Raw genomic sequence first — 27855 nt, forward strand, 5'->3', positions numbered from 1 at the left:
CAATGAATTTCATAGGCAAACAGACTCTGGCAACGGCAGATCAGGTTCCTCTGAGAGAGTCTTCACCCCCAATCATACTTGACCATTAGCCAGGCTGCCACAGCTTGGCCCTCAGACTGGGTCATGTGGAACCTTCAGAACACATTGAGAAATGTTCTTATGATTTTGTTTGTTTGTAAAGGGATAAGATAAAATTGTGGAGGACAGATCTGTCCATGGCTATTGGCTAGTAGAACTACTGTCTGTCGTGATAGTATACTTCTGCATATCAGATGCAAGGAGAAGAAACAAGAAGGATCGCTGGTTCATCCTTGCAGACTTACAGGGGCTGGCTGCTGTTGGAGAAAGATGCATTAGATGAGTCTTGGCCTTGTCTATCAGAGCCAATTCTTAACCTAATCCTGGATCTGGTGTCCCGACAGCGAATAAGAGGTTAAACTTTGCTCAACCTTTCCCCCCCCCTTTGGCTTTTCCCCTCTCCATCCTGTTGCTCTCCACCCAGTGTTGCTCACTCACACATCCCAGCACACTGAAAGTCTGTGTGCGTGACCGTGATTCCCTATCCGGTCGCATATTGAAAACTTGTTAGAGCTTCGCCCAAACCTGTAGTTGCTCCGTGGCCTGCCTTCACTTCCCTCGTTGAGGATGGCGCTTGCTAAATAGGTCAGGCAACCATCACCTACCTCCTCCTAGATTTCTCCTTGAATTGGAACTGCCTTTGCCTCTGGAGTCTCTTCGACACACACTAGACCATGCAGAGGCTGCCCTTGTGCAGCTGCATCGTCATCCTGTGGTGCCTCTTTGAGCAGAGCATTGGCATCACCAGAAGATATTACATCGGAGCAGTGGAGACAGACTGGGACTATGTGCCTGGCAGCCAGAAGGGGTAAAGATAGTCCATTTGTCATCCGTAGTTGCTTCCCTGTTTCTTTATGTTTATATGCTGTGGTGATGTTGGCTGTGTATGTACCATACCTTCAGAGCACATTCAACACTCACCCACGCCCCATACACACACAAAAAGAATCCTGGGAACTGACCTTTCCCAGAACTACAATTCTCAATGCCCTTAAACTACAGTTCCCAGGATTCTGTGGGTGCTTTGAATGTCTTTTAAAGGTATGGTGCTTATCTAGCTATTGCAAAGGGATTTTAGACTCTGGGCTTAGTGGCCTTACTGTGCAGTGCAGAGCTTTCCACATTTTGCATGTTGGTGACACACTTTTTAGATGTGCATCATTTCGCGACACAATAGTTCAGTTTTACTAGCAAACCGGAGATTAAACTAACCCCTTTCCATTCCTGGGAGGAGCATGAGGAGCGTTCGCATGACACCATTGCACACTGCAGCCGACACACAAGCATGTCACGACACACAGGTTGGAAAGCTCTGGTGTAGGTGCTCTTTAGATAGCAATGTCTGTCCCCTTCAAAATGTGAGAAGCCATCCCTGCTGCATGGAGGGTGTGTGTGTTTTTGTTCATTCAGCTGCATGGGACCCTGGACCTCTGCCCCAGAGCTCTGCTCTGATGGCAGCAACAGGGTAGATGTGCAGGGTCGCTGTCTGTATCTAAATTTGCCAGCTCAGTTTTCCTATGATTTTGCTAGTAGCATTTTGCTGGCCTGACAAGTGAAGCCTCATTCTGGCAGGCAGTCCCTGGCATCACTCGTTAAAACGGTCAAGCGGAACCTGTGGCCTTCCAGGTGTTGCTGGATTCCAGTTCCCGCCATTTCAGCCTGTCAGGTATTAACTTTTAGCCTTGGGTTGCCACATTTCTTAAGTGGCTTGGCCTGAACCTTTAAGAGCAGCTTAACACACATAATGTTAGCAGGTGGAGTCCTCCCCCCATTATTTTCCCCCATGCAATGAAAGGTTGCATGCAATGTCTGTTTGTCAGGATTCTGTTCAAAGTAGAGGAGTGGTGTCAGCAAAAATTTTTTGGCAATCCTGTAGTCTGTGAATTCTGTAAGGTAGTTCAAGCAGTGCCTTTGAGAACTAATGGCATATGCAAGAGTGGCTGGGGTGCAGACAGGGCACGGGGGGTGGGCGGATTTGAAGAAGAACTAAACTGGATCATCAAAGGATTCAGCTCTGGAACCCATACGTTGGGGAGTGTATATATTGTGTTACAGTGGACGCTTGGGTTGCGAACGTGATCTGTGCGGGAGGCACGTTCGTAACCTGCAGTGTTCGCAACCCGCAGCGCATGTCTGCGCACGCGTGGGTTGCGATTTAGCACATGCATGAGCGCCGAAACTCGGAAGTAACCCGTTCCGGTGCTTCCGGTTTTGGCGCAGTGCACAACCCGAAAACGCACAACCTGAAGCGTCTGTAACCCGAGGCATGACTGTATTACATTGTGATGAAAATTTCAGCACTGTGAGAATCTTAGTTTTCTTTTTTAAAAAAAAGAAAAAGAAGAAAGTTTCTAGCTCTCACAGGTGTGGAGATAAGCAGGGAAGTGTGAAAGCAACACTGGGCAAAGCTGGGGGAGAGGAAAAGTAGGCTCTCTGGTGCTCACAATTAGCAGTAAAAGAAATGACAGAAAAGAAGCAAACATATACAAATTTGATTATATTTGCATAATTTACGGGATTATCATCCAATTAAAGAAATGCATCCTATACATGTCTACTCAGAAGAGTTCAGTGGTACTACTCAGTGTGTTCAATGGGACTTTCTTGCAGGTACGGTGAGTGAGTGAGTATAACTTCACTTACCTAGAAATAGGTTCAATCAAATTCAACAGGACTTGCTTCTCAGTAGAAGCAGCTACGTGGGTTTCAGACTGCTTATTTTATAGCAAAACAATAGTTTTGAAGAGAGAGAAAAACATACTTGGGCGGTGCTTGTACCATTGCAGTAGGCATGGTCAGAATAAAGCATTTCCTCCTCCGAAATGAAAATGAAGGGACAATGCCTCTTCTAAGTGACACCCAATATCTGAAATTTAGTTAATTTATATCCCACCTTTCCTCCATGGAGCACAAAGTGGCATATAAGGTTCTCCTGCCTCCCCATTATTTTCCTCACAACAACCCTGTGAGGTAGGTTCAGCTGAGGCAACGTAACTGGCTCAAAGTCACCCAGTGAGCTTCATGGCTAAATGGGGTTTTGAATCCTGGTCTCCCAGGTCCTAGACCAACACTCTAATTATTACACCACACTGGCTTTTTAAACTTTATAAACATACTCATTTCTTACATTCAGTAAGTCTGCAGCTTGTGCGCATTTAACTTGTGTGCATTAAGCTTAACAATTAAAAAAAGGAATGGGGTCGGAAAGGGGCAGGATTCTGGAAAAAAATACCTTGGCAATCCCACCCACTGTTGAACCCTATGGGCTTTGTCTATGGTGGAATCTACACACATATTAAAAATGCTGTGAAAATGCCTTCTTTTAAAAAGTTTTGAAAAATACATTGAATTTTGCATAGTTCACTGTCGTCCTCTAGTGTCACATTTTTATATTGCACTTTGCAACACATTTTAAAAACGTTGTATTTGCAGCTGTATAGCTGAATCCTATGTGTGATTTTGTCTTTAGGTGTGATCCTAAGAACATAACCCAGCTTAAGTTGTAACCCAGCCTACTATATTCATGTTTAAAAACCACATTGTCATTAAAATGAACAGTATGGTTAATTGTGGGTGCCTGATTCATACAGGTCTCATAATGTTGCTGTTTTTGGCACAGAACATAGACATATATTTATTTAACACATTTTGTGCTGCTGGAAAGGCTTTCAGAAGCTTATACAGATCAGTAAGAAAATCCATGCCCTCAGGCTTACTTACTGTCCTGGCTCTTATCCCAAATGCTATCACAGAGACTCTTAAGTGTGAATAAGAAAGAAAGCTTGCAACTTTACAGATCAGCCTATAGGCAAAGATTTCCTAAGGCATGACTAGAGAGTTCAGAAACAGCATCAGGTGTCAGAGATGGGAAGTGAGCAAGGCCGGCCCACCCATTAAGGAAGGTGAGGTGACCGCCTCAGGTGGCAGAATCCACAGGGGCAGCAGATCCTGATGTCGCCCTTTCTTCCCTGGTGGGGAGGTGGTGCCATTTTGTGTCTCTCGTCAGGTGCTTAAATGTATCAAGAGCTTCTAAGATATCTCGACAAACAATCACAACACTCCCAGCATTAAAAAGGCGAGGCGTGACTTGTTTACTCGTGGGACTCTTTCTTACTGCAAGCCTGATGCATCTGGAGGCTCACGTTTCTCTGAGAGGTGTGGGCCTGTTCCCAGTAGCTGAGGTGGTATTGGGTTCTCAGCAATGAGATGGAGTTCAGAGCCAGTGTGACTGCCTCTCCGTCCCCAACCTCTAAAGGCAAAATAACAGGGTCTCTGTCATCCCTCTTGGGCTACTCCTTCCATATCCTACTCTTCTTCCTCATCTTGCAGCAGCTACTGCCTCAGTTCTGAAACAGGCAGGGCCACAGGACTCATGACACTTACAATATTCATTTAAAGCACATGACTTCCCCCAAAGAATCCTGGGAACTTTAGGGCTATCCTGGGGGACTAAAGGTGCTGGAAATTGTCACTTAGTGATGCATAAGCTACAGTTCCCCAGGATTCTTTGGGAGCAGTCATGTGCTTTAAATGCACTTCAAATTTATGGCGTGTATGGTTCCCTTTTATTACATACACAGCCCAAGAAGACAACAACAAGAATCCGCCAACAGCATATGAATCAATATGGCTAACCTGATAAATAAGCACCCACCCACCCTAATCACACATGAAAACTAAGTTCACCACAGCCAATCACAAGCAAACAACCACACCCTAGGCCAACCCCAACCGCTCTCACCACCAGAGAAACACAAGCGAATAGTGAAGAGAACCTGCACAAGCGACACTGACACAAAACCCCACACATACACTAAGTAGAATAGAAGCATTGCCACCTGACCCCACCCCACTCACCATTCCCCCCTCCACCTCTTTCCGCCTTTTACCGTGGTACCTCGCGTTACAGACACTTCAGGTTACAGACTCCACTAACCCAGAAATAGTACCTCGGGTTAAGAACTTTGCTTCAGGATGAGAACAGAAATCGTGCAGCGGCGGCAGTGGGAGGCCCCATTAGCTAAAGTGGTACCTCAGGTTAAGAACAGTTTCAGGTTAAGAACGGACCTCCAGAATGAATTAAGTTCTTAACCCGAGGTACCACTGTATTCCGAATGTAACACTAATGTCTCAACAAATGAAACTGATCTGTAGAAAATGAAACTTGGGAAAAAAATACATTGCACATACAGTTGTAAATCAAGAAATCTTTAATAAAAAAATATGTTTTTTAAAAATACATGACACAGAAGGAAAAGGGATTGGGAGGGGGGCAAGGAAAAGCAAAGTCAAGGTGCTTCCAGATAGTCACAGTTTTGTGCGAGCAGTTCAAGTGCATGGCATAACTTTAGATTTGTTCATTTTTAAGTGAAGTGAAGCACTTTGTAACCCTTGCATGACAACCCCCTTTTTCTGGGGGGGGGGAAAGAGTCACCCTGGAAGTTCATTTCAGTGTGGGATGAACAAATGACTAACAGAAAGATGTGTGAATGACACCCTGCAAGCAAAGCAGGATGAATGCTCACCGTTGTATAATTGACCCTTAAACAAAGCAGAATACAGTACACACTCAGTAAAACTGGGGCATAATTTAACCTCTGTGTAAGCTTTGTGCAAATCAGGATGAATGCTTAATACACAAGTTCTTTAAAGCTACAATTCATATATAGTGGTACCTCGGGTTAAGCACTTAATTCGTTCCGGAGGCCCGTTCTTAACCTGAAACTGTTCTTAACCTGAAGCACCACTTTAGCTAATGGGGCCTCCTGCTGCCGCCGCGCTGCTGGAGCACGATTTCTGTTCTTATCCTGAAGCAAAGTTCTTAACCTGAAGCACTATTTCTGGGTTAGCGGAGTCTGTAACCTGAAGCGTACGTAACCTGAAGCATCTGTAACCCGAGGTACCACTGTAAAGGCCAGATGGAATTGTGACAGACAGATCAGATAGACTGGTGGAATAGCTGCCGCTAGGGATTTTGGTAATTTAGGGACTGCAAAAAGCAGTCTCACAACACGTACAAAAACAGCTCAGTTTTGTTTTTCTCTCTCTGCACTGCAGCCAGATGGTATAGAGTCTATGCAAGGTATGAGGGAAGAATTGGATTCAGTTCACATTTAAAGACAAGCCCACCTAAGCAATATGAGAACCAAAGCACAGCCATCTTTCAAAATTTTCCAAATTTTCAAAACTTTTCCAAATTTTGCAGTGCAGTTCTTCAGCCAAGCAATGTGCAGAAAAATGCATATATTGCGGGTAAGGTCTGCATAACAAAAATTATTAGGAAAAACGACATAAAAAATTGCATTGCATGCTTTGTGAAAAATGAGCATACTAGGCAAAATTGCAAACAAATGCGTGCATTAGAAGAAATGTACACTAAAATGCTGGTGAATTTTTGTGAGGGCTTTTAATTTGTTTCAAACTGACATGGAAATGTGGAGAACTGAAGACTGGAAAAATGAGAAATGGATATGGACAGCTTTGCTCACACTTGTTCTATTCCTTCCCTACTACATTGACGTGCACTGCTCAAAGGCCTCCTCATGTGCAGCCAGGGGTGCCAACTTGAATAAAATATGGGGGGGAGTAAGCCCCACCCCACATCAATCACATGTTGTGGCACACAAACATGATGTGACACACATTTGAATGGCAATGCTCATCAACTTTGGAGGGACCCAGCCCCCTCAAATACTTTATTTGGGGGGGGGGATGAAGCCTGAAGACCCCTTAGCCTCTAGGAGTTGGCTCCTATGTGCATGGTACAGTTGCTCCTTGTCCTTGTGAGAAGAGGGAGGGGAATGAACTGCTTTGTCATTGAGCTTGAAAGTTCCAGCTCCTACTTCCTAGGCAAGGAGGGCCAGGCTGTGATGGGAAACTTCAATACAATGGCAGGGCCTGTTTATTTTGGCATCTCAAGAGAAACTTTACAGACCAAATGTGCCTAATGACTCTGAGCGTTCCAGGCAAAGAATTTGTCATGTTATCTCTGTGCCGTAGCTAAGAGTCCCCACCCAAAAAACTAGGGCTGACCCCGGGAAGTAGGAAAACTCTCGATGAAACAGCTTTGGGATTTTTTCCTCCCTTGATCCAAGCATCTTTTTGGTGTTTGATTCTGAGAGCTCTTACCGCCTTCCCTTCTGCTTTGTCTTTTTGTTTGGGATGCTGATGGCAGCCTTACTTGAAAATCTACAAATGATCTTGGTTCAGCTGCGCTGCCATCAGCATCCCAAACAAAAAGACAAAGCAGAAGGGCTGACTCTCAGTTTGGTTAGAGCTGTGCTTTGGTGGGAGCAGCACTGTTCGTATCATGCAAAATTAGACTTGATATCCACAGTTCCACTTGCTTGTTTTCCCAGTTGCTCCTAAATTCCGGATTTCCTTGGCCAGCCTGAGTCACCCCAAAGGAATATGATCAGCAACCTTTCTGGCCTGCCAAGTCCATTCTCCGCAGGTCAACACTTCTTGTCCTCTAATGGATGCTCAGTGTGAGCCTCCAAACATTGCAGATAACACTGGTGATAAGACAGTAACAACAGGGTTTCATTATCTGTTTTCCCTCATAGTGCGACTCTTTTTTTCCTTACATAAACATGTTGGCTCTGTGGGAAAGCATGTGCCAATGATGATCCTTTTCCATCAACAGAGAAACTTTAAAAATTAAAAAAAGTAATTGGACAAAGATACTTGCATAGATGTTGTTGTCTTTGACTTCAAAGACAACAAAGCACAGCAGCAACCAGTAAGGAAGGAGGGAAAATCTGATTAAGTTTGCATCTAAAGGTGAATATGCCTAATTCACACTTTCTAAAGCAATATGCATTTTTAAAAATAAAATGATGTACTGTTGGTACAGTGGTGCCTTGGTTCTCAAACTTAATCTGTTCTGGAAGTCCGTTCCAAAAACAAAGCGTTCCAAAATCAAGGAGTGCTTTCCCATAGAAAGCAATGCAAAACAGATTTATCTGTTTCAGACTTTTAAAAACAACCCTTAATACAGCAATTTAACATGAATTTTACAATCTAACGAGACCATTGATCCATAAAATGAAAGCAATAAACAATGTACTGTACTATAAAATAAATAAGACAGCATTGTAGATGATAAAATTTAAAATTATTATTTTTTCTTATCTGCACTTATGATAGTCATTGTTTGGATGGGGGGCTTTTATCCATTTCCACAGCCACACAATCAATCAATCAATCAATCAGTAGCTGCACTGGGTTTCACACAGTCACAAAAACAAATTAACCGAAAAAGTCTCAAAACACAAAATAAAAAGCAAAAACAAAAGCGCCAAACTTAATCCATTCCGGAAGTCAGTTTGATTTCCAAAATGTTTGAAAACCAAGGCACAACTTCTGATTGGTGAAGGCGCCCTGGAAACAATGGCTAACAGCTGCATCAGACGTTAAACTTCCCAAAAACGTTCAAAAACTGGAACACTTTTCAGCGTTTGGGAACCACGGCATTTGAGAACCAAGGTACCACTGTATTTAACTCCTGAGAAGTTATTTAGACTGCACAAAAATATCTAAAATACTTGTTGGAAATGTAAAGAACATGAAGGGACATTTTACCATGCTTAGTGGACATATAAAAAAGAAGGAAAATGGATACAAATATATTTTGATATGGAGAATTTTGAAGATGAACTTTCAACTGAAACCAGAATTCTTCCTGCTGGGACTTATGGATATACAGTTAGAAAATGACTATGAAATTTTGTCCCAATATATGATTACAGCAGCAATACTGTATAGATATATAGAAAAACTCACTGTTACCAACAATGGAGGAATGGTTATTATAATTATTAGACTTAGTGAAATTGATGTGCTGAAAGAGAACAGTCATTGTTAACATTTACAAAAGATTGAAAACCTCTCCTAGACATTTTGTGTGAAAAAGACAAAGAAATAATGACATTTGGCTTTGAAAGCTAAAGATAATGTTGGTTTATAGAGAGTAGTTGTGCTGTGTGCTATATTGGAGTAGATGACTTGAATAATGTTTTTCAATAGCTGACAAATGAAGAATAAGAAGTTCTTTAGTTTCTTATTTCTCTCTTTTAATTCTATATTTCTCTCTTTCTGTCTCTCTCTTCTTCCTTATTTTTCTCTGGATTTAATTTTAGTTGGGATAAAAAATGATATTTGTATCTCTATAAAATCTAATAACATTTATTTAAATAAAAACAAAACAATATGCAATCCAAGCACATTTTGAAATGTAATTTCCTAACCTAGTAATGTGCACATTACACATACACACAACACACATACAAGGTTAAAGTATGCATATATATTAGTGGGAAATGACATGCAAAAATGTATTAGGGAATTTTATTTTATTTTTACAGAAAAGTATATATTAGGCAAAATTGCATACAATATTGTGTGCTTTAGGATAAATTCACACTAAAATGAAATATATGTTAATGAGGCTTTTTAAAAAAGCAAACTGATATGGAAATGTGGAGCACTGAATTTATGATTGGAAAAATAAGATCAGGTTTCAAATGCCCACTAAGCCATGTGCGGTGAACCCCCTCTTAACTACTGGCTAATTTTTGCTTTTTTTGAGAAGAAAACTCTGGTACCTGGAGACTTAGGGAAGTTAAAAAGGGAAAAAAAATATTTTACAGAACAAAGTTGGTAAAACAAAAGATGTGTCAGGAGATAGAATACTTTCAGAAAACAGTAAACTATAAAAATGGTGAATTCACTTGATGTTACAAGTCCCTAAACAAGGTGGTAAATGCACAGCTTATTTTCAGTTACTTTACTTCAGTTCATTAAACTTAATTGCATAGTTGTTACCGCTTAATACTTTGGTTCTTAAACAAGGTGGTATACTTTCTGTCAGATTCCCAGCCTTCTATAAATGAGGCTCCCCTAGTAGTATTACAGAGCCACGGGGTCACCACATTCCTCCAACTGGTTTGGGATGATTTTCTTTCCAGAAGATCACTTTCCTTCTGGCTGAAATGAGACCCAAGTAGGGTTTTCTCTTGTCTATACTTTTACAAAGACACTAATAACTGTCTTTCAAACTAAGCTCAGAGACTTCCTTCTCTGGCTACAGATATTTTCCTCAGAGTGGATTTTACACTCTGCTGAACACCAGCTGAACACCAGAACTAACTCTTTCAACTCTCTTCTCTTTTCCCCTCCCAATTTGCTGTCTCCACCCTCTACTCTGGCTAGCTGTATGTGCAGCCAATCGGAGTAAAACTAAAGCTCAGCGCATTGGCACACTGTATCACCAAACTCTAGTTTTTTCCACATGTCCCACCCTTTAAGATCATTGCAAAATGGGAGGTTATCTCAAACCTCTCCCGAGCAATGGGTGAGCATACCAGACCATTTTGCACATTTTCAAAATTGCAGTTATTTCAAAAATCACACATTGCAGTATCAGTTTCCATTATTAACACCAGCAATTCAAGGCAAATCTCCGTGTTCTTGTCGTTTACCCTTGGTCCACACAAAATCCCCCCCCCCCAGCGCAAACACGTTTACCCTGAGTGCCAACAACCTCAGCTTCGCTGCTGACCCCAGAACCAGGACCACAGCTTGCCCGAATTTGGGAAGGACAAAAGGGTTCTAGGAGCCTGTCAAGAGTCCTGGAGCTTCCTTTCCAGAAGCAGATGCCTCACTTAGATGGAGCATGGGATTGAGAGCGGTGCTGGCTGTTTCTCTGCACATGGTGCCAGAGCTGATGTGGTGCAAAATTGATAAGATTCATTTGGGCACGCTAAATTGTTCTCACAGAGGAGTCCATTTTGTGAAAGATTACAGTGTGTGTCCATGTCGTCTGGCTTCAGGAGGGTGGAGTGAGGGCTCTGGGTTGGGTCAGAGCCCTAGCACCACCTCCCCCAAGCTGGAAACCTAGTAAGTGCTTGCCCATCTTTGGAAAAGAGGGAAGGCTAGAGCTCTGGCTCTTCCTTCTCAGATAAGATCCGTAACTGAGAAGATCCATTTGTGAGTGACAAATCATTGGCCTCAAATGATTACCAAAGTCCATCCATATTATCTGTCTTGCGCAGGAATGAATAAATGGAGAATGGCTTTCCTTCACTCTGCATTTATTTATTTACTTCCCTGTGCCACAAAGCTGCTGCTTATCCCATGGAAAAAAAGAGCAATTATTTACTTCTGAATTAAAAATAATAATAAACATTGCCCAGTTATTTAAATCTTGTTCCTCCCTTTTCCCCTTCTGCGTTTCTGTGTACGCATTCGTGTGTCTGTCTTCCACGTGTCTAACATTCTCTTTCATTTGATATCTATGCTACTAATTACTTCTACAGCTTGAATTTTAGAGAATGTGTGCTAATTAAAAATAAAAAAATCTGAACTTTAAAATAAGAGTGGTAACAATATGTTACAGGTAAGTAAATATTTATAAGTTTAGGACCTCTAAGTGATAGCAGTTGCCTGGACATTACCCCGATCGCCTATAGACAGTTACATCCTTATTTCAGACATCGTGCCACATTGCGGTGTTTAGCCAGTGACATATCACGATGTCGAGGTGGCTCAAAATCGGACTTTGCACAGGGCGCCATTTTGTAAACAATTTCCAAGTGTCGTCCATTTTGTGTGCCTTTGGAGAGGGCGGTGCTAGTTCCTTGAAATGATGCCAGATCCTGGAACTGCCTTCCCCAAGCCGGAAGCCTAGTAAGTGCTTGCCCATCTTTGGAAAGGAGGGACGGGCTCTAAAACCTTGCCTAGAGCGTGCGCAGTTTTCACACACACACACACACACACACACACACACCCCCGCAGCCAGAAAAACCTCACATGATTGCATCTTTGAACAATTGTCTCTATGCCTGTCTCTGTGCTGGGAAAGCACAGCGCTTGGCACTGTAAGCTTTTTCTGCCTCACCGTTGCGAAGCCCCACATGTTTCTGACCAATCCTGCCTATAGCCAGCAAACTGCCCCCCCCCGCGCTTAGAAACCGCCCTGGGGTTATTTACTTCTGAGTTGAAGATAATAAATATTGCCCTGTTGTTTAAGACCCTTTCTTCCCTGTGTCTCCCATGTATCTATTAGGGACCATTTTCACACCTTTCCGTTGATATCTATGTTACTGATTACTTCTGCCGTTTTAATGTGAGAGAGAGGGGTTTAATTTTAAAATGATCTCTACTATAAAATAACAGTGGTAACAATACGTTAAAGGCAAGTAAGTATAAGTGTCAGACCTCTAAGTAGTAGCCGTTGTCAGGACATAACCCATTTGCCTCTACATAATTCCATCCTTATTTCAGACATGGTTCTATGGTATATCACAATGTTTAGCTGGTGACAAATCACGATGCTGATAACCAGACATCGTCCAGCCCTGTTGCCGCCCCTTTCCTTTGTGACCTATGTTTATTTAGGATGCTTATTTCAGTCTGCCAACTCCCGAGCACAGAACCTCATTTATGATATAATAAATTGCATGCAGCACCTGGTTTTTTTTTTGCTTCTTGAGGTACTTAAGGCTGTTTCGAGTCCATTAGTGCTATTCTCATTTTTACATAGAGCCATGGTATTTAATTCATCCAAAAGTCTGAGGTGGTGCAAAATTGAGAAAATCCACCTGGGGGCGCCAAGTGGTCTCATATAGGGTGCCATTTTGTAAACAATTTCAAAGTGCCGTCCATTTTATCTGGCTCCTGAGAGGGCAGAGCTCCTGGGTGCTGTCAGAGCCCTGGCACCACCTTCCCCAAGCCGGAAACCTTCCCCATCTTTGGGAAGAAGGGAAGGGCTCTAGGACCCTGTTGCCAGAGCCAGAGTTCTGGCAGTTCTCCTGCACAGTGCCCCTAATATTGAAGATCCATTTGGGGACGACGGAAACCTTATATGATTGCAACTTTGTGCAGGTGTCTCTGTGCCAGGAATAAATAAAAGGAGGGTCGGTTACCTCCACACTCCATTTATTTATTACTTAAGCCCTTTCTGCCTTTCCTCCCCAAACATGGGCATAGCCGGGGGGGGGGTCAGTTCTCCCCATCAAGTAAATCAATAAAAATACTTAACTGAGGTTCTGCCCCCCTCCCAACATGAAGCCTGCTGCCCCTACCATAAATCCTGTCTACACCTATGTCTCCAAAGCCCCATTTTTTTCTGCCCCCCCCCCCCCGTTCTCAGCCAACCCCCAGCCCCCTTAGAAGCTGCCCTGGGCTTCTAAGTTAAAAATTACAATAATAAACCTTGTAGCATTATTTAAGATGTGTTCATTCCTTCTCCCCTTCTGTGTGCATGTGTGCAGTTCTGTATCTGTGTCTCCCACTTGTCTATTAGGGACCATTCTCTCACCTTCCCTTTGATAGCTATGCTTCTAATTATTTCTGCAGCTTGAATTTTACAGGAAGTGTGCTAATAAAAAAAACAATCTGTACTATAATAAATAACACTTTCAGACTTCTAATCAGTAGCAGTTGCCCGGACATTACCCCATTCACCTCTACATAGTTCTATCCTTATTTCAGACATCACGCCATATATCGCGGTGTTGACATATCACGATGTCGAGGTGGCCCAAAATCGGACTTTGTACAGGGCGCCATTTTGTAAACAATTTCAAACTGCCGTCCATTTTGTGTGCCTTTGGAGAGGGCGGTGCTAGTTCCTTGAAATGATGCCAGATCCTGGAACTGCCTTCTCCAAGCCGGAAGCCTAGTAAGTGCTTGCCCATCTTTGGGAAGGAGGGACGGGCCCTAGCTCTTCCTTCCCAGAGCCTGCAGTTTTCCTGCACAGCATGGATATTTAGCAAGTGAAATCTCCGGATATCTCCCAGCTCTAAGTTTATGTAGGATGGCCACTTCATTCTGTCAACCTCCATGCCTTTTCAAGGAGCAGGACCTCATTTATGAACCTCATTGCATGTATGACCCACTTTTCTTGGGGTGTGTGGTATTCTTCCTGGCGTACTTATTGCTGTTTCTAGTCCATTATTGCGATTCTCATTGTTACACAGAGCTGTGTTATTACAGTCACTCAGAAATCCTAAATGCACCTCTAGCGATTGGAACCCTGGGACAAAAAATGCATAATGCCTGTAACCCTCCCCCAACTGGTTCCCCAGCAAGATAGAGGGCTGCGTACCCCACTTTGGGGAGGCAGGTGAGGGTTCCAGCAGCGTCCCAAAGCCCTCTGCCCCCCTTTCCCAAAGCCCTGTAGATGTTTGTTCAGCTTTGGGATGGACAGAAAGGACTCTAGGACCCTGCAGAGCCGTGGAGCTTCCTTCCTAGAGCCAGGCGCCTTGCTTAGCTGCAGTGCAGGATCCGGCAGTTTTCCTGCACAGGGCACCCGAGCTGAGGTAGTATAAAATGAAAAGATTCATAATTGAGAAGATCCACTTGGAGACGCCAAATATTGGCCTCGCACAGGTTTGTGCCATTTTATGAAAGATTACAAAGTCTGCCCATTTTGTCTAGCTTTGAGAGGGCGGAGCTAGGGCCCTGGGAGTCCTGGCACCACCTTCCCAAAGCTGGTAAGTGCTTTCCCATCATTGGGAAGGAGGGAAGGGCTCTAGGACCCCGCCAGAGCCCTGGATCTTCCTTCCCAGATCCAGAGCAGTGCCAGCAGTTTAGCATACCAGCAGTTTTCTTGCACAGGGCACCAAGCCTGGGGTGGCAGAAAATCGAGAAGATCTGTTTGGGGGCAGAGACCCAGAATTTCCTTACAGAGCTGGATCAAGGTGCTGAGCAGAGTTGGCACAAAATTGAGAAGATCCACTTGAGGAGAGCGCCCATACTTCCTGCCAGAGCGATGCCTGCAGTTTTCTTGCACATGGCGCCAAGCCTGAAGTACCCCAAAACTGAGAAGATCAATTTTGGAGTAACAAATACTGGAAGCCTAGTAAGTGGTTGCCCAGCTTTGGGATGGAGGGAAGGACCTGCAAGCTGATATGCTGCACAAGACTTACTGAAGGCTCTGATGTCCTTTCCCTATTTTTCTTTATTCCAAGAGGTCCAGACATTGGTGTCTCATGGGCTAGCTGGTGTATTTGCAGCCTGTACTTTCTGGGAATCACTAACTATCTTCTTGTTTCCCAGAGGGCAGTACACTTCCTTTTCCTAGACACCCGGTACAATCTCTGTTCAATAATTTCAAGTATGCAGGGAGCCTCCACAGTTACTTTGTTCCTCCTGGAGTGCGTGGCTGGGTGGGAAATGAAAGCAGTACGCATGCACATTCAGTTGCCAAAGGCGTCCATGTCACCTAGGAGATTGCAGCCACAGAGATAAGAAAAATTAGTTGCCTGGTGAAGTCACTTCCTGGTTTGCATGGCAAAGCTGGGGTTTTTTCAACAGAGTCCAGGGACAGAAGTGCACAGCTTTATTGAGGGAGCACCTGGTGTTGCAGTTTTGCACTCTCTACAGTTTTACGCCTGCACTGCTGCTAGGAATTCCATATAATCCCTGTTTATATATTTGTAAACTCTCCAGATCTGTAAAACATTGGCTGGTTTCTCAGGCTGGCTTAGCTGTGAGCAGAGTTTGTGGGCTGATTTGTGACAGGCTCTGCCTTTCTAATAAACTCAATATTTTTGACAGAAGTCGATATTTTAGCTTTCTCTAATTTTGCACAGTGATTTCTTGTGTGTCTCTTTTCCTGGCAGTGAAAACAAATTAACTTTCCCATTTTATTTTGTTTGGTTTTTGGTGTCTCAAACCTTTCTTTTCCTGAAGGTTCGTGAGAATAACAACTCTCCCATGTCCCCTTTTATCTTGTCCAGGAAATCTGCTGCTTCCATCACTGTTTGCAGCTTTTTATCCCTCAAAAACCAAATAAACTGTGAGGGGACATGTGTAAAGAACTGCTTCAGTTCTTCAAATGTCTGAACTGTACATCCCTCAGCCCATCTATTTAAGGCTCTATCTAGGAGGCAACCTAACTGGGCATACATTTCACCAGTTTCCTTTTAATATCTCTATTTATTTTTCTGCTCTGTTCAACAATGAGCCCAAATCATATCCTCACTCTTTCCTTAAAGAGTAAACAATCTGAGGTTTCTTTATTTCTCGTCTCTGAGTAAACCTCACTGAGACTGCCACACAGTGGCGTAGCGTGGGTTGTCAGCACCCGGGGCAAGGCAAGTAATTTGCGCCCCCTAACCCGTGGATTTGCGCCCCCTACCCCTACCCCTACCCCTAACCCCCAGATGTTGCGCCCGGTGCGGCCGGCCCCCCCTGCACCCCCCACGCTACGCCACTGCTGCCACATATCAGTGGATGCAAATATATTGTCCTGGCTTCATCTAGAACCTCCAAATCTTTACAAGTTCTCTTAGAACTAAACAAAAAAACCTTCCACGTCATCTCTTTTCTGATACTGTGGAAATTTCTTTTGTTCCACTAAGATAACTTCCCCGCTTCTCTGTGGTACTGGTAACTACCCTTCAGGTGTCTCTCTTGCATTTTAAGATTGTACATTCCTTTTTCATGTTTCTCTTTATCCTGCTATAGTGACATTTTTGGCAAACTGAATCTGCTGTTCTCCTTGAAGCCTAGCTTGTTCTGCTTGAAGCTTGACTTTTCCTTTTTCTGCTTCTGTTTGAATTTTGGCAATTTCAAGTTTTGTTTTCCTAAATTCTAAATCCTGACTAGAACTTCCTCAGATGTTGCTCCTTCAGACTGAGCTTCTCCCAACTGTCCCCTTTCACTTCTAGAATTTTACGAGGGGGTGCCATTTTCTGACAGGGTTTTTCTCTCATAGAAATATAAAACACTTTATTCTACTTGCGGTTTTTTTCATTTCATATCATGACATTACCATCAATGGTGGTGAACCCTCTTAACTACGGGCCAAGTTTTGCTTTTTTGAAAAAAAAACCTGGAGACCTAGGGAAGTTAAAACAGGAAAAGGAGTTTATTTTACAGAACGAAGTTGGTAAGGAAAAAAAAAAGATGTGTCAGGAGATAGAATTCTTTCAGGAAACAATAAAGTATAAATAGGGTAAATTCAGTGGAAGTTAAACTTCTCCTATGTCCAATTCAGCTTTCCAATTTCTCTTTATGGGATTCTTCTCTTTCCAGAAGATTGCTCCTCCTCTGACTGAAATGAGACCTATGTCAAATGTTCTCTCACAGCTCTGTTTCTCCTGTCCCCAATTCAGCTTCGCAGTGTTCTGTTGTCCGTATACTGTTACAAAGACACTAGTCACCGATTTTCAGAATGAAAAACCCTTTTTACCGTTTTTTTTACAACTCAGCACCCTGGTGGAATTCTGCTGCACTGCATCACCAAACTCCAGCTTAACAGCTTTCTAACATGGTCACTGTGGGGAGGACTGGGAAAGTTGTAGAGAAACTGATTTAATTCTTTGTATAATTCTTTACAGTGGAAGATGTTGGTCAGCGTAGGGCTTTTTATATTGTCTTTATTTATTTTAAAAAATTCTTGGGTTACTGTGTAAACAAAACAAAACAAAAACCAAACAAAAAAAGACCTGGACGTTTTGCCAAATTTAAAAAATCCACCAGGACAAAATTTTAATCCTGAAAAAGAGGGTGTGTCCTGGAAAAAGAGGACATGAAGCATCATTCCATGTTAGGCAGTCATAGCTTCCCCCAAAGGAATCCGAGAAACTATTGTATGTTAAGGGTACTGAGAGTTGTTAGGAGACCCCTTATTCATCTTATGGAGCTACAGTTTTTTCAGAGTGGTTTAACAATCAACCCATCTTCCCAGGGAACTCTGGGAATGATAACACTGTGAGGTCTTTTAATAACTCTCAGCACCCATAACAAACTGCAGTTCCCAGGGTTATTTGAGGAAAGACACGATTGTTAAAGTGGTATGATATTGCTTTAAAAGAAGCCAGATGTGGCCACAGATAGAAATTGAGAACTTTTTTTTTTCATTCAAGCAGGTTTTAAATACCCAGTTCTGCTGCTGTTTTTAATTATTTTAATCGCTGCTTTTCACAATTACTTTTTCATTATTGGGGGGGGGGTGTTACTGTTGAGTGTTTATTTCCTAATTATTGTTTTCCCTTTTTTTGTAAGTAGCTCTGGGTATTACTGGTGGAAGAGTTGGGCATAAATATAAATTATATAATCTGATAACTCAGAACTCAAAGCAAATACAGACAGTATAGATTATATCTGTTTAATTTAACCATGCCCCTTTCCTTTTCCAGGGTATTCTCCCCCACACCAACCACTCGGTACAAGAAAGCCATATATCTGGAATACACAGATTCTACCTTCACACAAACAAAACCCAAGCCGGCTTGGATGGGTAAGCAAAAGGATCTTTTTTGTAGAGAGAGGGACTGCTTGTTAAACCACTCTGGGAGTCGTAGGATAATAGGGGTCTCCTAACAACTCTAAGCATCCTTAACAAACTACAACTCCTAGGATTCTTTGGGGGAAACCATGACTTTTTAAACTGATATAATACATTTTAAATGTACAGTGCAGATGGGGCTGAACAATGCATAAATTGGAATCAATTATTAATTCCCCAATTTAAATAAAGCTCATAAAATGAGCATATGAGGAATCTCTTCTACACTCTCCAGTTGGAGGCATTGAATTCAATGGTGGGTGGAATTGCCAAAGGCTTTTTTTCCCTGGACACCCACACCCTTTCTTCCCCCAATTATTATTATTATTATTATTTTACCAAGCACGTTAATGCTGAATTCATACAAGTTAAGTTAAGTGTTACTTGTATTATGGTGGTTTTTGACACATTCATTTTCTTGCAAGCTACTTTGTAGATCATTTGGTGAAGATGTGGGATATTTATGTTATAGCTGCATGTCTTTATTAAGTAGATTGCTTGCTAATTTAGCATAGAATGGTTGGCTTAGGTACCCCGAAAGGGAGCTACTGATTACAGGACAGGCAGTGAAATGTATCTGTGAGTGAGATTGAGATCTGTGAGCTGGCTGTAGAGAATGTGCCCTCTCTTGGAGCTTGTTATCTGTTCCCTTGTAGGAGTATCTCTTCCCACTACGTCAGCTCTGCTACCCACATATTTGCAAATACAGAAATGTCAAAAGTATTCAGGGCTGTTTCATTCTAAGCAGAGTAAGTGCAAATGGGGTACTGCTTCACCAACCGCAGTCTGTGCTTAGCCTGCCTTTTCTGACTTAAACCAGTCCGGGGCGTGGAGGTGGGCTAACACTGCTTATCAGCTTCATTTGTTAATACAGGTTTTCCCCATTTGTTTCGATCTACTGCTAAAAAGAGGGCTTTCAATGGTAAGCAGCAGGGCAAGGCGAAACTCACTTGGACACTCGTGCCTAAAAAGTGCGGGTCCAGCAGAAAACCACTCGAACCTCTGTTTTCCAGGCACTACACAAGTGGAAGTGTGTACGAGCCTTCAGTAGGCTCATTGGCTCTGGCTCCACCTACGGTTTGGGTGCCCTGCCTTCTGTCTCACAAGTCCCAATGGGCACCAGCAGTGCTGTTTTTCTAGAAAAAGAGGTGCCTGAACTCACCATGAGTGCCTCCCTTATTCTCTTATAATGGCAATGGCGCCCACATGAGAGGTGCCAGAACTGAGTTCTGGCAAGTTCTGGCTGGGGAGGAAAAAAAGCCTTGGCTCCATCTTCAAAGCTGACAGAGGCTGGTTCTTATTGCTCTGACAACTCTGCCTCTGGAGTTATCAGAAAGCATAGGATTGCCATACGCCTGGAATTTGCCGGACATAGCTGGAATATAGCAGTCAGAAATAGTGTCCAGACGGAAATAGCTGACATGCCTAGGAAAACCTGGATATATGGCATATTGAAAGTCAATAGTTTAGTGAATTTGCAAAAAAAGCAAAACAAAAAAACCTCAACTTCGGGCAAAACTAAACAAAAAAGGTCTGCAACAACTTTTGTATCCGAATTTTCACTTTTTGAAATATAGCAACCCTAAGAAAACTGTCCAGTGTCACCTCTGTGGGTGTTGTTGGCTGTTACATTAGCTTTCCTTTCCACCTCCTCCACCACCCAAATCATGGAGATGCCAACACAGGCATGAACAGACAGGGATGGTTCAACCTTGTCAGAGAAGTGCTAGGCTGCTTACCCAGTCTAAGTATCAGAACCGCTTGCTGCACTAGTTGTGCCTGCCCCTTTTGCTTATTACAGGCTTGAAGGGGTGGGGTGGGGGAACTATCATTTTTGGATCAACATCTTTACTTGTGCAGCTGTATATAGAGCACTGCTGTGCCTTTGAACAGCATTTTGCCTATGTATCACATTGATCTGAGCATTGAACATTTTGGTAAAAACTGCAAGTGGGATCCAAGATATTAAGGTTCCCATCCTCCTTCTCCCCTACAGGTCTTCTGGGCCCTACCATCCGAGCAGAAGTTCACGACAAAGTGGTCGTTACCTTTAAGAATCTGGCTTCCCGTCCTTTCAGCATCCACGCCATAGGGGTGTCCTACTGGAAAGCTTCAGAGGGTGAGTTTGATACACACAGAGCACCATGTCCATTCATATTGCACACCCCTTTAACAGAATTTGGTATGACCTGCACATTCTAACATCTGATCCAAGGCTTCCCAATTAGCTTTGTGGCTGATCAGGGATTAAAACCTGTGTTTCTACAGCCATATCCAGATTGGGTTGGGTTTTTTACAGAAATATTCTGCAACATGGCATTGATTGATTCATTAGTGGTGCATTGATACTGAATCATAGAATCATAGAACTGTAGAGTTGGAAGGGACCCTGAGGATCATCTAGTCCAACCCCCTGCAATGCAGAAATATGCAGCTGGTCCATACAGGGATCAAACCTGCAATCTTGGTGTTATCAGCACCACGGTCTAACCAACTGAGCTATCCAGGCTGGACCATCCAAACATCATTCCACTATTAGCTGATCTGCAATGCTTCCCCAGTGTTACTACATTATTGTAATGGGGAGGAGTCTGGACCTAAATCACAACAAAAGTGAGAAAATTCCGCACCTCCCACCACCATCCTGGAACATTTGTTGTGTAAAAAGCTACAGGATTTCAGCTGGAAGTTACAGGAGGCTCACCAGTTGTAAACAAAGCAGTGTGATTGTCCCAAAACTATTGCAGTTGCAATCAGTGTTGTGGCAGGCACTCCAGTATTTGAAGAGTGACAGACTCCAGGGGGTTCCAGTACTTATCCAAGCTTTGTTTTCCTTGGTCATTAGAGACTGTGATGTCCTTAGGATAGCTGGTTATATTTATGCATCTATACATCCTGAGCATAGGATGGAGGAGCTCACAGCTTAGATACTCCAACAGATCTTGCTCTCTCATTAGGTTTCCAGGTGGATAACCAAAGCCATAACTTTGCATTCATCACAGAGAGCAAGCCAAGTCTCTCTATCTTCCAGAGTGGATGAAATAAAGACTAGCTCTTGGGCTGTTGTCCTCCTGCCTACAGTATGACATGGCCAGGTGAAAGGGGCGACCCTCTCCTAGAAGAGCATTGCCACCCAGTTGTCTCTGTGGCATCCCAAACCAATCCTGTAACAGAATTGGAAGTAGGATCAGATATAATTGTCCCAATACCATAATGAGCACAAATCATCATGAATACACAATACAAAGGACAGTCTGGACAGTCCCTAAGTCATGTTCAGATCCAGTATGCTGACTCCTGTAGTGTGAAAATTAAACCTCAGTAAAAGGCTGTCATAAATAGGGAAGGGGGATAAATTCAGTTCAGTTCATATGTTAAGGCGAACCTAATCCACGCTATACATGAACTGAAACAAAGCAGCCCTCTGAAATTCACTCTTTGCCAAATTTTGCAATTCAGTTTTCCACCCAAGTAATGTATATACCAAAGTGTGCTTTAACATGTCAGTGAAATAAATTTACAAAAATGTATTATAATATGGGAAATTGCTTTGCAAAAATAAGTACACTAGGCAAAAATCACATGCACATATGTGTATATTGTGGGGTGGGGGGATCACACTAAAGTGCTGATGATTTTAATGGGGACTTTTTTTAAAATTGCAAACTGATGGGGGAATGTAAACTTAAGATTGGAAAAATGAGAAACCAAAATTAAAAGATTCACCCATTCCTATCCTTAAAGGCTCCAGCAACTGTAATGTTAACTGAAAGGTTGCTTATGTGTTTTCAGGGGCAGGTTATGATGATGCAAGCAGCAGGCCAGAGAAAGAAGATGATGCTGTGGAGCCTGGCCAGACTCAGACTTACGTGTGGGACATCTTAAAAGAGCAAGGTCCAACTGGGTCTGACCCACAGTGTTTGACTTATGCCTACTCCTCTCGTGTGGACAGTGTCAAGGATATTAACTCTGGCTTGATTGGGGCCCTGCTGGTTTGTCAGCCAGGTAAGACCAGGAGATGGAAGAGACCTTCCCATTTGTATCACTTTTTCTGAAATACTTGCAGACATTTCACAGACATTTATTCAACACATTTCTATAGCACTTAATTATTCACATTTCTAAGTAGCATACATAAAAACAACTTACAGAAAATGGGACAATCAAACACTAAATATGTATAATAAACCAAACACTTCCTTAAAATGCTTGCTGGAACAAAAATGTCTTAGTCGTGTGCCTAAAGTTCAACCAGGAAGGTGTCTGTCTAATCTCGGGTGGGAGAGAGTTCCACAGGCTTGGGCCACTACACTGAGTGCACGGCTTCTAGTAGCTACAAGCTGCGCATCTGAGCCATGGAGGACCACACCAGCTGAGACTTCCCAAAATATCTCAGTGATCAGGCCAGGATATAAGGGATCAGGTGGTCTTTCAGATATCTTGGACTCATGTTGTAAAGGGCCTTATTAGCCCTTGTCTCTGCAGCCTTTACAACACTCCTAAAATGCAGGCCAATATTATTATCTATATTGTTCAGAATTAGGTACAGGGCAATGAAGCTGAGAAATAGTGGCTTGCTTCATGCCAACCAATAAGTTAATGGCTGGGATGAGATTAGTACCCAACATTGTCCAACTCATTGCTCCATGTGCTAAACAAATGTGCTATCTGGAAGACGGGAAGGAGGGGGAGGGAGAAGAAAATATCTGAGACAATGGAGAGAGTTAAAGCAACATTTCAAGAGTCCTGTTTTGTTCCGTTCTGGAAGCTACTCATTTCCTATAACACAAGGAAGGGAATTATTTTTATTGGCCAGCTGTGAGTAGAACACGGGAGCTCTTGGGAGGTGCCAGCAATGGAAGTTTCTGAAGTGCAAATGCTTTTCATGATAACCAACCTTTGCCAAACCACTTCTAAAGCTATACTACAAAAGTATGTTTTTGATCAGTGCAGGCATTATGGCTTCAGTACCAAGCCAGTTGTTTGTTTTTTTTAAAAAAACAACTCGCGCCCCAGTACCTTGCTTAAACTCCAGCCAGCTGAAGAGTTCTGTTGACTAGCAGCCAGCCGCAGTTCTATTTAGCTCGTGAATAGGACTTGTAAACAGGGGCGTTTTTAAAAAATAAATAAATATTTATTAACATTTGTCTGCAAAAGAAAGACAAAGAATTTAACAAAACAAAACAATACAAAAAATAATACAAAAATACAATACAAAAAACAAAAACACCACACAACCCCAACCCCCAAACATTAAATTAACAAAACCAAACAAACACATCTAATAAGTTCAGTATCTTAACTTTCATTTACTTGTTTCAACGACCTCCTCACACCTCCCTTTTTGTATTCCACTTTAATTAACTGTTTCAGCAATTCCTTTCCATCTTCCTCTGTTTTCTGTCCTGTAATTTATCTTAACATATTCTAACCTTATTTTTCCCTTTAATATATAATTGTCTTAACATATTTTAACTTTATTTTCCCTTTAATACTCTAATAATCTATTTGTACTTAATTCCTTGTAACATACTAAAGCCATATAGCTCCTTTCCAACATTTTTCTAACACTCATTAATTTTACAATATTTTTATAAATACAGTGGTGCCCCGCAAGACGAACGCCTCGCAAGACGGAAAACCCGCTAGACGAAAGGGTTTTCTGTTTTGGAGGCGCTTCGCAAAACGAATTTCCCTATGGGCTTCCTTCGCAAGACGAAAATGTCTTGCGAGTTCCTGCGGGGTTTTTTTCCTCCCCCCCCTTTTTCTAAGCCGCTAAGCCGCTTATCAGCTGATCCGCTAAGCCGATAAGCCGATAAAAGCCGCTATAAGCCGCTAATAGCGCTAAGCCGCTAAGCCGTCAATGGGCTTGCTTCGCAAGACGAAAAAACCGCTAGACAAAGAGAATCGCGGAACGGATTCTTTTCGTCTTGCGAGGCACCACTGTAGTCTTTAAACTTTTTCCAATCTTCTTCCACCAACTCTTCTCCCTGGTCCCGGATTCTGCCAGTCATATCCGCCAATTCCCTATAGTCCATCAACCTGGTGATCTTCTGTCCGATGCTCTTAACTCTTTTCCAAGTCCCTTCTGCGAGTCTTCTTCATATTTATACATGAACTTTACTTTGTCTTCCACTGATCTTATTTTCATTTTCCTTCCTTTGAGGCTAAAGAGTAGATCTCGGGGAAACTCCCACCTAAAGATGATTTTATTTCTTCTCGACAGGGCAACCAAATCTCCGTAGTTAAGTCTAAGATCCGAAAGGTATTTCAGGATGTCTTTCAAAATTTCCACTCTTGACTCTTGTTCTTCTAAGTTCCTCTGGTATTTCCAACAGTCTCTTATCTTGTTCTTCTCTTTTTTCCCTCCTCTTCCAAGTCCAAGAGCCCTCACAGTTTTAATCTCTTCTTGACCCAAGTCCCGGTCCCAAAAGTCATCAAATTCCTGTGTAAGGAAATCTATCAAACTTTCCTTCTCCAGTTCAGGTAGGGCTCTGATCCTTGAAATCTGATTTTCTTTAAATTCAATCATAGCAGGCATCAACTTTTGGTCATCAAATTGCATCTGTAAGGCTGGGACTGTCTCTCTCTCCAATTGTGTTACTTTAAGTTCAACAGCAATAACTTTCTCCCTAGCCTTCTCCGCAGTTTGCCATGTCAAAGTAGATTCCTGTGTCAGTTTCTGAATAGTTTCTATATTCTTCCTGCCTGAGAATGTGCAAAACTACACCTGCAGCAAGTACCTTGCTGGAAGAGACACTATAGCAATTTGAGGCCCACCTAGCCACCTATCCTTTGAGCTACTGGGAAAGATGAGGAATTTATTGACAGAGCAGAGTGTACTGTCCTGGAACAGCAGTGGAGGAAGATTGCAGATTGCAGGAGACAAAGCCCTGGAGGAACATGACACACAGAAGCAGGACTGTCAGGAGCCATGCTGTGTCAGTGGAGCTGCAAAATGGATTCCATGCCCCCACTTCTGACACCAGTTCTGTGCCAAAGGAGCAAGGACAGCAGTTGCAGACCTCAGACCAAAGTCAAATATACAGACCAAAGTCAAATATAACCAAATATACAGAACAATCCCTGCCACTCCCAAGAGGAAGTGGTGGTAGGTGACTCCCTACAGAGGAGTCTGCAGTACTGTGCAGAGGAAACAGGATGTCCCAGGAAGTGTGCAGTCTTCCAGGTACAAAGATTCACAATGTGACAAAGAAGTTGCCAAGTCTTATAAAGCCAACTGACCACAACCACTTCCTTCTGATTCATGGGGGTACAAACAATACTGCTACACACAGCCTTTGATGTACAGCAAGGGATTATGAGACTCTGGGAAGGAAGCTGACGGGCCTTGGAGCACAGGTGGTTTTCTCATCACTCCTTCCTGTTGAAGGTTGTGACCCAAGGAGAGAGAGGAAAATGCTGGAAGTAATCGCTGGCAGCACAGGTGTTGTTAGGAAAAGTTTGGCTTCTTGGATCATGGTCTCTGCTTCCTTGAAGAAGGGCTTCTGGCTAGAAATAGTTGCACCTCACAGCGGTTGGCAAGAATGTGTTTGTTAAGAGTCTCGCAAACCTGATCAGATCTTTAAACTAAATCCTGAGGGCAGGGGGAGAAAATACAGGGGAGCACATATTACGAGGGATAATAGCTTCATTGATGCACAGGAAACTGAGATGATGCTCTAGAATTCTGCTAAAGGGCAGGAAACTACAAGAAGGAAGCAGCTGGAGGGAATGGCTAATGATTTCAGTTGTCTCTGTACTAATGTGCAGAGTATGTGAAACAAGCAAGACGATAATATAGGATGGCAAATATGACCCAATAGGCTTTACTGATAGCTAGTGGGATGAGGCTCATGACTGGAATGTGGAAATTAAGGGGTATAAAGGAATAGACAAAACAAGAAGGGAGGAACAGTAAAGGATGTGTACACTTGTGAAGAAATTCATGAGAAGGAAGTACAGGATGGATGGGAGTTTTTTAAAGGTGAACCATTGGAGGCACAAATGCAGACAATTCCAACAAATAAGCAAAGTTAGAGGTATATAAAGAAAGCAGTGTGGCTGCATAAGGAGCTTACAGATGAACTGAGATTTAAGAAGGGCATTTATAAAAAATAGAGGAAAGTGGAAATCATGAAGAAAGAGTATACACAAGTAGAAGGGAAACAGTTGCAGAGGAAAGGTTAGGCGGGTCACAATTTAGAAGGATATTGAAAATGTGGAATGTGTGCAGAGGAGGGCAACCAAAATGATTAAGGGTCTGGAAACCAAGCCTTATCAGGAATGGTTAAGGGAGTTTGGTATGTCCAGCCTGGAAAAGAGGAGATATGATAGCAATATTCAGATATCAAAAAGCTGTCACATGAAGATGTTTTCTCATACTTCAGAAGGTAGAACCCAAACCAACAGGTTCAAATTACAAGAAAGGAGATTCCGACACCAGGAAGAACTTTTTGAGGGTAAGAACTGTTTGACAGTGAAATGGACTCTCTCAGAAAGTGGACTCTACTTCTTTGGAGGTTTTTAAGCAGAGGTTGGATGGCCATCTGTCATGGATGCTTTAGTTGAGTTCATGCATTGCAGGAACTAGATGACCCTAAGGGTCCCCTCTAACTACAATTCCATGATTCTATAACTCAAAAGCTGGATCACCCTTTGTTGATGTTTTGGTCAATCATAATAAAATATTTCTTCAAAATTAAAGTTCTAGTTTTGGTTTTGCTTGCTAGCATTACCCACCTCTTCTGCTGAGCTTATTTTGTGGGTTTCTTGCTGCAAAAGGGAGGGATGGAGAGGTTTGGCAAAGAGCACCCCAGAGATTATATAATTGTACCTGCTGTGGTGTAAGTGGTGGCTCTTTATCTCTGCCCAGCCCTGTTGCATTACAGGACTGGGTACTGGAGGTTTTAATTTTCTTTTTTAATGATTCCATTTTCAAAAATCTTGTATGCAGGGACCCTGATGAGTGAAGGAATTCAAAGCATAGTGCAAGAATTTGTGCTACTCTTTGCAGTGTTTGATGAAGGTAAGAATGGTGGGGGGGGGAGGGGAGAAGAGGGTAGAACATTTGTCTTGCATGTGGAAGATTCCAGGTTGAATCCCTGGCATCTCCAGGTGGGGCTGGGAGAGACCCCCCTCTCTTTAACCTTGGAGAGCTGCTGCCGCTCAGTGTAAAAAATACTGACCTAGAAGGACCCTGAGTGAGTGTGAGGCAGCTTCCCATGTTCCATCTTTTGTATGTTTTTCCACATCCCTGCAGGGAGGAAAAACCTTCTGTAGCTAAGAGCAATTTCCTTTCTCTTGCTAAGGATGATGCTAAAACTGGTGGTGATCCTGGACACAGCTTCACATAAACGTATTTCAAGAGCTATGTTATGGACTAGGTTGGGTCTGGGCCACATAAGCTAATAACGCAATAAATTGGTGTGTCTTCAGGGTGCCAAAAAGGCTCCTTAAGAGTTTCAAGGACTGGC

General features: G+C 42.7%; 1 protein-coding gene across 6 annotated transcripts in view; it reads left to right on the plus strand.

Moving 5' to 3' along the window:
- Nucleotides 1–27855, plus strand: part of F8 (coagulation factor VIII) — an 81112-nt gene that overhangs the window by 8672 nt on the left and 44585 nt on the right. For 2 of the 6 annotated variants that reach the window (XM_081847843.1, XM_081847842.1), the window contains exons 3-6: nt 18231–18331; nt 20376–20498; nt 22172–22384; nt 27336–27407. In XM_081847843.1, the coding sequence (XP_081703969.1) occupies nt 18328–18331; nt 20376–20498; nt 22172–22384; nt 27336–27407 (412 nt within the window). In that variant the 5' untranslated portion in view covers nt 18231–18327. Of the gene's footprint in view, nt 1–515; nt 887–13734; nt 13763–14450; nt 14473–14566; nt 14945–18230; nt 18332–20375; nt 20499–22171; nt 22385–27335; nt 27408–27855 lie in introns of those variants that run through there. The other 4 variants (XM_081847847.1, XM_081847845.1, XM_081847846.1 and 1 more) reach the window with 4 other exon arrangements.

This window comes from Podarcis erhardii (genome assembly GCF_964252035.2).
Source record: "Podarcis erhardii genome assembly, chromosome: Z".
Taxonomy (NCBI): Eukaryota; Metazoa; Chordata; class Lepidosauria; order Squamata; family Lacertidae; genus Podarcis; species Podarcis erhardii.